General features: G+C 44.6%; 1 protein-coding gene across 5 annotated transcripts in view; it reads right to left on the bottom strand.

The window, feature by feature from the left end:
- Positions 1 to 771: 771 nt before the first annotated feature.
- ETV6 (ETS variant transcription factor 6) overlaps positions 772 to 13,239 on the bottom strand; it is a 248,663-nt gene continuing 236,195 nt past the window's right edge. For 3 of the 5 annotated variants that reach the window (XM_021922053.2, XM_017945671.3, XM_021922055.2), the window contains 3 exons: positions 11,448 to 11,590; positions 10,009 to 10,109; positions 772 to 5,055 (listed from right to left, as the gene is read on the bottom strand). In XM_021922053.2, the coding sequence (XP_021777745.2) occupies positions 4,950 to 5,055; positions 10,009 to 10,109; positions 11,448 to 11,590 (350 nt within the window). In that variant the 3' untranslated portion in view covers positions 772 to 4,949. The remainder of the gene's footprint in view (positions 5,056 to 10,008; positions 10,110 to 11,447; positions 11,591 to 13,239) is intronic. The other 2 variants (XM_021922054.2, XM_021922056.2) reach the window with 1 other exon arrangement.

Here is a 13,239-nt window from a genome sequence, read left to right as displayed (position 1 = left end):
TTAGACATTTCGAACCTGTGTCCAATTTGCTCAACAGCAATGCATTTGCGTCGTTTTTCATTCTTCCCCTTGTTTCCACCCACCTCTGATGGCAGATAGTTCTGGTCAAGTGCAGAATGTTTGATCTTGAACTCCCAAGTGCCCACTGGTTGGCGGGTGGCTCTGTTGGCCAGGTTGGCTGGGACATTCTGAGCATGTGGGCTGGCTCTGAGCGGTGTGATGACTTTCTAGGTCATTACAGTCCTGTATTTAGTCATAGGATCTATCCCAGCCCTTACACCTTCATCACCTTGTAGGCTTAGACCCCTGATCTCAGCAGATTTAAGGGGCAATTCTATTGTGTGAGGACCAGGCATTGCTAAGTTCTCGGTGAGCTAATAAACCTTCACCACAGCATGGGTCCCAAGCATCTCTGATCGGGGTTCCTCTTGGCAATTTTTCCACCTGTGGCAGCTGCTCAGATCGGAATGCTTCACTCTGACTTTTCCGGTGCCACTTGTCTAAAGATCGCCTGCAGACTGCTCTGCAGTGGAGGCTTCCTGCCAGGGAAAAACCACTGACTGCCCTTTATGCCATAATTGAGTGGAGACAGGATTTACCTCATCAGAGCACCTTGTCCGACTGCATTTCATATTATTAAAAACAGAGACTCTGGACTTGTTTTTTTTTTTTTTTATAAAAAATTTATTGAGATGATGTAATTATAGGCTTTTCTTTAAAAATTATTTGCAACTCACTGGCCCTGAGAAAAGGCATTTTTTTTTGTTTTTGTTTTTTCTTTTTTGTTACATTCATTTGATTCAGTCCCTTATAAACCCCACACCTCATAAACAAGAGATTAGAAACTAAACAAAAAGGGAGGGAAAAAGGAAATTCTAGATTCGTTCTGGTTTGCAGGTGGTTGCAGTCACAAAGAGAAATCATCAAGAATGTTCACTTGGCATGTGTGAAAGATTCAGGGGGTCTGCAGTTGTTTAGTGTTGATGCAGTTGGGTCAAGAGTATCAGGTTAGTCTTCTGTGGGTTTTAGGCAGGGATTATTGTGCCCCCCTCCCACCCCACTGGCTTCCTTGTGTCACAGCCTTTATTTCTACTCCGAAGAGGAGCAGGAGAGAGTGAACAGCCTCTGACTAGCACCAAATACTTGGGCAAAGAAAACTGCCCCTTCTTCTTGATGTGTTTTCCCAAATCTTTTATCTTCAGTTTCCTGGGTGGGAATGGGCCAGATAAGGTAAGCCCAGGCTGGATCCTGATCCTAATTCCGTTCTTGGCATGCTGTCTGCTCCTAGGGCAAGTCACTTCACCTCCCTGACCCCCAGGTTTCTTTTTTGCAAAAGGGAGTTCCTATTTCAAAAATGTATTCAGACTTGGAGCCTAGGCAGTAAAAGGTGGGAATGGTGGTTTACTTCATCATTTCAGTACATTGTCACAGCCATTTGAATTTCAGCTAAAGCGACATTCTCATTTGGACAAGAGATCAGTATCAAGAGACACTGGATAAGAGGGTTCCAAACATACTGTTGAAAGGAGAAAATCCATTGGTCTGTCATTCCTCTTTTTCTGTGGGGATGCCCTCACCTCCCCAAAGGATTTGGAACATGGGTGATGCCACCTTAAGCAAGACCAAGTCGCCTTGGGTCAAGATCTTAGAGTTCATGTTACCTTCAACATAGCCAGTCTAGCCAACTACCAGTGCTTTCTTCTGATACAGAGGAGACGGCCTGGCTAGCTTGAGATGTAGGAATGAGAACTTCAAGACCCAAGTGAGAGTACAGATCCATCACATGGCAGGGCTCCTCTGCATTTTCCTCTCCTGACTTCCGATTTGTCTCCTGACAACACCCCTAGTCCTTAGTGTTGAAATGAGAAATTTCATGCTGGGTGGATTAGGCAAGTACAATCTAAACTCTGAAAGCAGGGATTATGGCTGATTGAGCTTTGGGTGCCTCACTGTGTCCAGCAGGTACTTCATCAAGGTTTGCTAAATTCAATCTGAAATCTTTAGGGTCTGCAGGGTGTAAATACTGTATCCAGGTGCTGGCACTACCCAGGTCTTCTCATAAAGAACAAATGAAGAGGACATTTGCAGTTAGGGGGATTACAAAATCATTATTGGTAGTACAGATGGATATCCCTTACCTGAAATGCTTCAGACCAGAAGTGTTCTGGGTCTTGAATTTTAAAATTTTTTTGTATCTTGGAATATTTGTATATAGATGAGAAATCTTGGGGATGGACACAAAGTCTAAACACAAAATTCACTTATGGCTCATATATACTTTATACACATAGCCTGAAGGTAATCTTATGATATTTGAAATAATTTTCTATATAAAACAATTTGTGTACATTGAACCAGAAGAAAGCAAAGGTGTTAGGTGTGGAATTTTCCAGTGATGGTGTCATAGCATTCAAGAAGTTTTGGATTTTGGGGCATTTGGGGGTTTTAACTGTTCAGATTAGGGATGCTCAACCTGTATCTGAATGGGAAATAAAGACTATATTGGAATGAGTGCCTTCTATTTCTTCTTCAAGTGGCTGAAGGTATCATCCTAAGTCTAACTTATTCTCCTGGGATATTGCTTTAAATATAGAAACTCTTGGGGCAAAAGGGAATTTCCCTCCGTAATTCAACTGTAAGATTCTTTGAGCAGTAAGAGACTGAGTTCTTGCACTTGGGTGAAGAGGCCAGACTGAGAGGCTCTAACCCGAGCAACATCATGCCCTGGTCTCTGATTTCATATTCATACAGAGGGATGCAGTACAAATCCCTTTCTGTCCATTCTTAAAATCAGTGGCTTTCATAATACATCAGGTATTTGGCTTAATCTCTGCATTTGAGATCAAATACCAGTCATCTTAGAGGCTGAATTAGGGATCACCATGTCCTACTGAACGCTCTCAAAAGACACCTGCAGTGTGCTGAAATCTGGCAGAATCTCATCACCATTCAAGCAGACTGAGACCCGCTCACCTCACATAGAAGGCCCCTGACCTCCTGGAAGGTCGAATGGTGGGGCACCTGTGACAGTAGGAGTGGGTTGGCTACGCCCGTGTGTCTACCTGTGCTCTGATAAGAGGCAGGGACAGACCAAGGCTGAAGAGAGCCTTGATCAGTTCAATTCCAGTGTCCTTGAACCACAGTCCATCTGTTCGCACCCTAGGTTGGTGTCCTTGTCAGTAAGGCCCAGGGAAAATTCCCCTTGCCTGTGTGACCCAAACTCTACGGGTCTGACTCAACTCAGAAAAGGCTGGGGAGAAGCCCGGGGGTCTGGTAACTTCCCTGGGAGCTGCTGCTGAGGGCACATATGTATCCTGGAGGAGCTGTGAGTTGCTCCCCCAGCTGAGTGGAGGAAACAGAGGGGAACGAGGAGGGGGTGCTTTGTAAGGCAGATCTAATCTGGATTAAAAGAAATTGTATTCCAAAGATTGGATTTCTGAGACCTATATTGGAAGAGTCAATTTAGATGGCTAGAAAAGGAAAAAAAAAAAAAAAACTAAAACAGCTTTCTAAAAATATCTGTTATCATCAAAAATACTAAGAAGTGGCACTACCCTCATTTTACAAGATACCATCGATCTTATTTTGAGGTGAAAAAGAGCCACAAATGGGTCCTTTCTGAGACATAGCTATGAATGAAAGAAAAGTAATGGATCCGAGGAATTTCCTGTCTGCCCAGGCTGGGCAAACACTGACTGCAACTGAGACTGCCCTTTGGGATCCTCCGTCTCCAATGCTCTGTGTCCAGTGGAGACGAGGAAACTTTAAAAAAGGCTAGGAAAAAAAAAAAAAAAAATCAGGCGAAGGCATGAAACTGACGGCAAGATGGCCTTTGGAATGGAGCACAGAGGATCTCTCCTCACCAGCCTCTGTTACCTGCTTTGGAAAAATCAATCTCCACTGCAGAATATTTTTGCCCAGTTTCTAGACTGCTGGGCCTGTGTGGTCTTTTCATATTTTCCACTTTGCAGCGCTCCCAAGCTAATCCCAACTGCCGAGGCCTTCTAAGTAACTTGGACGGTCTTCCGTCCTTATCTTACGCCTTAGACGCATGGTTCTCACAGTCATCTCAGGGGTGGCTCTCTGGACTAGCATGTATCTGTCTGCAGTACAGCAGCATCTGTGATGATTCTGGCCTCCCTCAGATGGGTGGCCAAATGCTGGGATGTGGGTTGGATTCTGTACTGCTGGCCACAAAGCACCCAGGTCCCTGACTCTATTTAGGTGCCAACAACCCCCAAGACTCTCCAAGAGGCTGAACTCTGTCAGAAGGCATCTGAATCGCAACAGCAGGCAGGGAGGGAGGACAGAGGGGACCAAGGGAAGAACAGAGCAAGAGAGAGAAAAAGAGAGCTCTCCTTTTCATTTTATCTTTTTTTTAAAAGCATTTTTTTTTTTTTTTCAGCCAAGACCCAACAGTAACAGGAACAAACCTGATCCGTGTGGCAGGAAAAAGAGGAACCTGAACCCCTCTGCAAGTATTCTCTTTCCTGACCAGCTGGGCTTGCCGCACTGTGTGAGATTTGCCAAAAATATATATATAATAGATATATATTTCCATAGGAAAACAACATTGGATGTCTTCCCCTAGATGAATGATGAAGAGTCAAACTGCATGTTCTTAAAATAAAAACAAAAACACCATGAAACTAACAACGGTGGAAGGGTGAGGGTGAGGAATTACAGATGGAGATTCCAAATGAGAAGGAAACGTGACATGCGAGTCCCAGGCTCATGCCCTCTGCCAGAATTCCAGCCCCGCCTTTGCTGGGTGGTTTGTCCAAGGTGCTCCAGGGTCCCTCTTCGTCTGCAAGAGAAGTGTCCCTGCCATTTCTGGGTCGCTTCCTTTTCCACTCTCCTCAGCCCGCCTGCTCCGTCACACCTCCAGCAATCCTGGTGGGCAGGGGCTCCCTGGGCTGCTGGCCCGCTGAGGTGGACTGTTGGTTCCTTCAGCATTCATCTTCTTGGTATATTTGTTCATCCAGCTCCTGGGACTCTAGGTGCTCCAGACGGTCTGTTCGGCCACTCATGATTTCATCTGGGGTTTTCATAAACCTTTGGAAGAAGTGGAGGAGTTAAGAGATTCCATTTTCCTAAAGCTGTCTTCACTCTGAACTCTAGCCTGTGTATAAAGCAAGTCTCCATCATCTTATACAGCTGGAGAGCTACTGAACCCCGAGATTAACGCTAACTTAGTGCAAATTAGGAAAAGGTACCCCTTTCTCTGACTGTCTAAAAAGTGGCAAAATGATTATTTAAAAAGACTAGGGCCAGGCATGGTAGCTCAGGCCTATAATCCTAGTGCACTGGGAGGCCAAGGTGGGAAGACAACTTGAACCTAGGGAGTTTGAGACCAGCTTGGGCAACATAGCGAGACCCCACCTCTACCAAAAAAAACAAAAAAAACCAAAAAACCAAAACGAACCACAATAACCTGGGTATGGTGGTGTGCACCCGTAGTCCTAGTTACTTGGGAGGCTGAGGTGGGAGAATCCCTTAAGCCCAGGAGGTTGAGGCTGCAGTGAGCTATGATCATGCCACTGTACTCTAACTTGGGTGACAAAGTGAAATCCTAATTATTTAAAAAAAAAAAAAAGTCTAGGATGTCTGTGAGGTAGTGAGCACCCTTTGGGACCGTGTGGTGTATTACTGCATGACCATACAGGAAAGCCTTTGTCCAGACCATGTCTATATGTTTCTTTCTTTTACAGGATTAGATTTTACAGACTCACGAGAGCTGTATATCCACTTCCATTCCAGACTGTGAGCCCAGGAAATGGTATTCAAAACTTACATTTCAAAGGATATAGTTAAATGTTAAGTGAAAAATGCTGACAATAGGACAACTTAGTGGAGCTTCTGGAAAATTAGAAAGGCAAAAAAAGAGAGAATCTTTTACAACGTTATCACGGATTCACCCAAAATGACAGCAATGAACCTTCGTTAGTCTGTCTACCTTTGCAACTGGGGTGTACAGCAAGCCTCATCTTCCTGTTCAATGGGTTAAACTAAACTGGAAGTGACATCAATGACATGTTTCGACCATGATTTACAATGGCTCAGGAAGGCAGCCTGGTTGCAGATATTCCGCCTGCACTGTAGGAGCACCCTTTCCAGTCCCCCTCTGTGCCTGCATACTTTTCTCTCCCCATATACTCTGCCCTGTACCACTATCTTAGAACTTACATTTTCTCTCATTCATCCACGTGCAAAAGCCTACAAGGACCACTCAACAAGTCAAGGGTACATCCTTTTGCTCTGCTCATCGGGTTCTTCTACCATCTTTACCTAGGAAGCTCTTATTTTCCACTGTTCACCAGTATGAACTCACTGCAGTCTAGCGGTCTAGGCTCTTGTATAAATTATGGCACACGCTCTCTTACACATCTTCAGCTTTTCCCTTATCTGGAGCCCTCCTGACTCTTCTCACGAGTTGAGTCCTACTCATTCTTTGTGTTCTGCCTCCTCATCAAAGAGCTGCTTAATGGCACTAGTCCATGATTTCAACACTTAAACATCCATCTTCAACACTGAAACATCTTGTGAAGAGTACTCACAATTCAACACCTCACTTGATTACATACTAGGTCTTACACCAAGAAACCTTCATTTTGTGGCAAGTCTGGCTTCTAACATTCATTTCCTCAAAAAGGACTAATCTCTCCCTCACGAAGAGCACTATTCCTTTCTCTTACAGAAGATCTTTTGTTGGAAGCCTATCAATCTTCTGGCTACTACTACTTTTCCTGCTCATTGTTGGCAAACTTCTCCAGCAGTATGATCTGTAGCATCTGCAGTCTTTCTCCTCTTTTATCCCCTAACTAAAATTTCTCCCTCCACATCCGAAGTCAATAAGGAGCCCCTCTCAGCCAGCTCCACAGATGTGCTGTGCTTGGCCCCCTAAACTACCCCTTTCTTCTTTTGATGACTTTCCCATATTAAGCTTCTGATATTCCACACCAGGCTGTCAACAATCATTTATTGAAAGGTGTAATACAGAATGATAAAAAATAGAATCCTCTACCTTCTAGGAGCTTATAATCTAGTTGTCAGAGAGAAGGGCTTCACACATGTTAATTACAGGCTGAGCATCCCTAATCCAAAAATCGGAAACACTTCTGGTCCCAGGCATTCCAGATAAGGGATACTCAACCTGTATTAAAAATATAAATCATGTAGTTGCTCTAGCTACTCTGGAGGCTGAGGCAGGAGGATTGCTTGAGCCCAGAGTTTGAGGCTTCAGTGAGCTATGACCACACCACTGCACTCCAGCCTGGGCAACAGAGTGAGACCCTGTCTCTAGAAAAACAAACAAGTTGGCCAGGCACAGTGGCTCACATCTGTAATCCAAGCACTTTGGGAGGCCAAGGTGGGCAGATCACTTGAAGCCAGGAGTTCGAGACAAGAGTGGCCAACATGGCGAAACCCTGTCTCCACTAAAAATACAAAAATTAGCCAGGCATGGTGGCAGGCACCTGTAATCCCAGCTACTAGGGAGGCTGAGGCATGATTATTATGAGAATTGCTTGAATTCAGGAGGTGGAGGTTCCGGTGAGTTGAGATTGTGCCACTGTGCTATAGCCTGGGTGACAGAGAAAGACTTTGTCTAAAAAAAAAAAAAAAAAAAAAAAAGGAAAGAAAAGAAAAGAAAAAAGCAAAAGCAAATCATATCCCTTGGGGGCCCAAAGGAACCCAAGCGATGATGGAAGATGATAGCTATGTGTGTTGGAGCAGCCGAAGAAGGCCTCATTCAGGGCAATAGACTTGAGGTTGAGCCTTGAGGGTAAAGGTATTAAAAAGGCAAAAGTTAAAGGAATCGTATTAGTGTTGTAGGGCAGCTGACAGTTTGTATTATGGTTTCATGAGGCAGAGGAGTGGACCAGAGACAGAAAGACATTGTTAAGTGAATCCCGATGTGAATCATGAAGTCCAGACATCAGCTTCCACTGCCAGGGAAGCCTTTGCCTTTTTCTCATCTCCCAGATCTCATGAAACTGCTTGTCATTGAAAGATTCCAACCTGGGACCTTCTGGCAACAAGCCCTGGGAAATGTAGTTCCCAGGCTTCTAGCCTCTGCAACACAGAATAGAGTGGGAATGGTGCTGAAGAGCCAATGGTCAATCTAGCACAATGACTGGGATACAGGAAGAGTCAAAGGGAACTCTAGTTTCAAAGCTGGTTGCTTCAAACAGCAGTGATGCCTCTGATGAGTAAAGAATTCAATAATTCTGGGTGGAATTTATTTTTTCTTTTTTTCTTGAGATGGAGTCTCACACTGTTGCCAGGCTGGAGTGCAGTGGCGTGATCTCGGTTCACTGCAACCTCCGCCGCCCGGGTTCGAGCAATTCTCTTGCCTCAGCCTCCCAAGTAGCTGGGACTACAGGTGTATGGTACTACGCCCAGCTAATTTTGTGTTTTTAGTAGAGATGGGGTTTCACCATGTTGGCCAGGATGGTCTCGATCTCTTGCCCTTGTGATCCACCCGCCTTGGCCTCCCAAAGTGCTGGGATTACAGGCATTAGCCACCACGCCCGGCCTCTGGGTGGAATTTCTAATCTGAGATGAGTTTCTGTTTTGAAGGTGTCATGTCTGAAATACTTAAATGTGACACTTAAGTGACCACAGCCTACAATAAACTCTTGGACATTCAAATTTGGAATTTCAGGGAGATTTTAGAGTTGGATGTAGAGATTTAAGAGCCTAACCACTGAGGTGATAAATGAAGTTGTGTGTTGGGATCAATTCATCCATAAAAAAGGTATAGAGTGGGAACAAAGGGAGCCAAGGACTGCATTTAGGTTGAAGGATGAAGAAAAGGCATCAGTAGAGTCAGAGAAGGGAGGGTTCTTTTTTTTATTCCTTCTATTCTGTTTCCCTTTCTTGAATAGCCTTTCTCGTTTCTTTTGAAGATCTTAATTGCTTTTACTATTCCTAAGTTACCATTCCTTCCCAATGCTAAAGACCAGGTTCTCCGCTCTTTCCAATAAATTAATCATATCAGTGAGCTCATCTGTTCATACATGCTCATCTGTTCATCTGATACATACAGGTAGGTATCACTTCCTACCTGTATACAGATAATTCACAATCTACATCTCTAGCCCCATCTGTCACTCTCTTCTGTCCCACCTGCCAAAACCCATCACCCAAGGTTGTGTTTGTTGATGTCACTTCTACCAACCTGCACTTGGCCCCACTAATGACTACTACCAGCACCAGAGGTCTACTTCTACATCTCCTGACTGGTCCTTCAGATCCCCCATTCTTCTAATTCTTTCTCCTCTCTTGCATAGTACTTGGAATCGCAATCTATGTGGAAGGCTAACTGGTTATCTATGAGGATAACTCATTATGAGGAATTCTGGAGAGAAAAATTCTAGTACAGCAGCTTGTAGACTTTTCTGACTATGATGCATTATAAGAAATAGAAATGTATTTTACATCATGACTCATCACGTACATACACACCTGGAACAACATTTTCATGAATCAACTGTCATTCTTGCTACATGTGATGCAGTCTGGCATTTTCAGCTCTATCCTATTTTTATTTCATTAAAAAAAAAAAAGCTGTGATGGACCCATTCAATCTATTTCGTGACTCGCTGTGGGTCATTACCTGCATTTTGACAAATACTGGTTCAGGAAGTTGCCTTACAGGGTTGGTAACCTGGAAGTCTAGGGTTAATTCCTTGTTTTGCCATTGACTTTGTGCTTTTAACTACACCGGACTTTAATGCTACATAATATTATTTGATCACTGCGTTATTTTAAAGGTGAGTCAGATTCTGTTCATTTAGTTTTGGCTTTATTACAGGACAGACGTAAGTTAAAAAAATAATTTCCTTAAATCCTAAGAAACCAGTACCCGGTATCCAGTTTGTAGCAATGATTGGCTTTGGGTATCCGATAGGCAGGTAGAGATCTTAACAGTCTCCCCCCACTCCCCGTTCTTTAAAGAAAACAGCATCCTCCCAAAAGAAGGAAAGGAGAAAAAGGAAGTGCTACCTGAACAAAAGCCTTTGTCCTGGCTCCTTCCTGATAATGTTTAGTTTGTAGTAGTGGCGCAGGGCTCTGGACATTTTCTCATAGGTCATGTTTGTTCTGTTCTGTTTGTTCAAAGGAGGAAGGGAGAAAAAAAGCACAAAGACACAATGAAATGAACCTCAGAAAAGGCACTGGGGGAGCTATTAAAATAAAAGCTCTTCAGCTGCTGCCTGTGGCCCTGCCAGTTTGGGAAGCTACCTGCTAATCTGCTGCCTTCCAGGCACATCTGTCCCCACCGTTTAGCTTTTTATATTCCCTGTCACCAAGGTTTACTCCTAAGGTGAATCACCCTTTGTCCGAAGTCCTGGAGCCCTAGCTAATAAAACAGATCCCATAGCAGCCTCCCTTATTTCCTTTTCCCAAGACTGCTCTCTGCTCCGCCTAAGGAATTTCCTGCAGGTTCCCCCTATCTCTGGGTCACCTTCACCTTCTGACCCACACAGCATTTCTTTTTTTTTGTTGCAATGACCTTTTCTCAAACTTGTGTTTCTGGTCTGTCGTTTTAAGGAAGACAATTTTTTTGTTTAAATTCCTGTTGTGGAAGCAAGAATACAGTGGTTCTGGGCCTGAGGCAATGGTACAATGTGGGAGTAGCAGAGGGATTTTTCTCAGTGACTCACACATGGAAGTATCTGTCAGTGGGGCCTTGCCATATTTGGTCATGGTCTGCATTACCCACTGCCTTCTTAGAAGGCTGCAGGTCTGGGCACACCTGGCTGGGCCTCTCTGCCTTCTCACTCAGCAGATTGAGGTTGTGCCACCACCGTGCCAACATCAGGCTTTGCTTCAGGTCCACCTATCGGCTGGCCTGGATCACGGCTACCCACTTTTTACATCTCCACACTTGAGCCGTCTTCCTTACTGCAAAAGACTTTATTCAATGCCATTCCCTCCTCTCAGTTTGGAAAATTGTGGGGCAAACTTCTTGCATCGCTTGCTTATAAAGGGGATGTTTTACAGCCAGAATGTAAGTATTTCCTATGAAGAAATGGGCTTTGGGGAACATGGGAGTTTCTAACTGAGCAGAAAAGAAGTGGCACTTCCCAAAGGTCCCCTGTGAGTCACAGAGTCTTGCCGTACTTCCCTTTTACCCAGTCCCTAACAACAGTGGAGGTGGCGGGATCAGGTCAAGGGGAGTGGAAACAAGAGTCACTCATGATGCAGCCCAGTAAACCAGGATATGTGAGTTAATGGGCACCTGGTCTCAGGAACAAATGGAAAGATGCATCTTTAATTATTTCCTTCCCTTTGCAACTGCCTAATTGCTTGCCTAGCAAGAAATAAACTAAATAAGTATGGGCAGATGTAAAAAGCAGAAGATAGACGATTATCCTCCAATCCAGGGATAAAGACTTCATTTCAGCACTAGTTTATGGAGCAGATATCTGCTGCCCTTTTACCTTATGGTTTCCCCACAGTCGAGCCAGTCCGTTGGGATCCACTATCCGGAATATTTTGGATTCTTTGTCCTCCCATCGGATGAAGTTTTCGTACCGGCTGTCAGAAAGCAACTGATAGACGTAATCCCAAAGCAGTCTACAGTCTACAGAGGAAAAGGGCAAGAAAACACTGTTGAAAACGTTTCTTGTTGAGTCACTAACCAGAAGAATCAAAAAACAATCCAGCAACTGCTTCTGCCTAGCTTGGGTTGACTGATTGTCTAACTTCCTTGTTTTACAGGGAAGGAATGAAGGCCCAGAGAGATGGAGGGAGGTCCTGTTGTGTGACCTTTGACCCACTGGAGGCCTCAGAGATGATCCAGGCAACAGCCTCCCTCCACAGATGATGATACAGTGACCCGGAAGTCCACAGTCGTGACCCAAACTTAAACCTGGGCAGAGCCCATGTGAAAGACGGGAAGCAAGTTCTAACTGTGAATGAACGGGCTCTGAATGTGTGTTAATGCAGCCTGGAAGGAGAAAAGGGTGGAAAGAGGGTCCTGATGTTACAGAGAGAGCTGTGTGGTGGGGTGAAAAGATTAGCCTGGTGTTGGTGGGAGACGGATGGATAAAGATGAGAAGGCTGGGGTAGGCTAAAAACATAGCAAAAACGAGTGAGGAGTGAAAAATGGTGGGAAAAGAAAAATTATGTGGCTTGGTGACTCTGTGGGAACTGTGGCTAGCATGGTTTTAAAAAGAAATACAGATATGCTCATTCTATCACACTTTGGAGGCTTTTAAAAAATGTTTTGATACAATGGATCATGGCAGAAAGCAGCCCAGTGCAAAAATCACTTTCTCCATTTGCAGAACTGATGTTTGAACACTCAGTCAGGCAATGGATATTTATTAAGTGTTAAGTGATTTAATATGGCCTAGGCATGGTGTTGGGCCTTGGCTTTCAGCTGTGGGTTTGTAAATTAAAAGAGAAGACATGGCCGGGTGTGGTGGCTCATGCCTGTAATCCCAGCACTTTGGGAGGCTGAGGCGGGTGGATCACTTGAGGCCAGGAGTTTGAGACCAGCCTGACCAATGTGGTGAAACCCCGTCTGTACTAACATATAACCAATTAGCCAGGCATGGTGGCGTGTGCCTGAAATCCCAGCTACTTGGGAGGCTGAGGCAGGAGAATCGCCTGAACCCAGGAGGCGGAAGTTGCAGTGAGCCGAGATCGTGTCACTGCACTCCGGCCTGGGCAACACAGCGAGACTCCATCGCCAAAAAAAAAAAAAAGACGACGACGTGATGTGCACCTTCCCCTTGTTCTATGACTTTCTGGATGTGTGCAATGAAAGTGTATGGTTGCCCCCCAGCAGAACCTGGAGAGGTAGCTGGGGACAGATGTGTGCCTTCTAGGTTGAGTTAAAGATTAACTGGCCTCCAGATGAGGAGAAGCAACATCAATTTCCAGGTGTTCACTGCATGATTCTGGAAATGCCCACTTTTTATAGGCACTCGTCAGAATGGCTGGTGATGGAAGATCCATTACTAAATGCCAAGTATGAACTCAGCACTTTACCTGTATTATTTCTGATCCTCAGAGAGGTTGAAATAACTTGCCTGAGGTCACAGGGATTTGCACTCTGGACTCCTGCACTACAGTGTTCTTTCTTTTTCACTTTGGGCGAGGCCTGGGCCTGGCACATTTGAAAGGGGAGTGTCCAGTTGAGACTTGGAATATATTACAGCCAATACATCTGCATTGCAGAGAAAGACATACACCCTTCTCTGGGGGTATATTTACAAGGGGAAT

The sequence above is a fragment of the Papio anubis genome, chromosome 9 (assembly GCF_008728515.1).
Source record: "Papio anubis isolate 15944 chromosome 9, Panubis1.0, whole genome shotgun sequence".
In the NCBI taxonomy this organism is placed as follows: domain Eukaryota; kingdom Metazoa; phylum Chordata; class Mammalia; order Primates; family Cercopithecidae; genus Papio; species Papio anubis.
The sequence above is the reverse complement of the archived record's forward strand: the minus strand, read 5'-3'. Positions and strand labels throughout refer to the sequence as shown.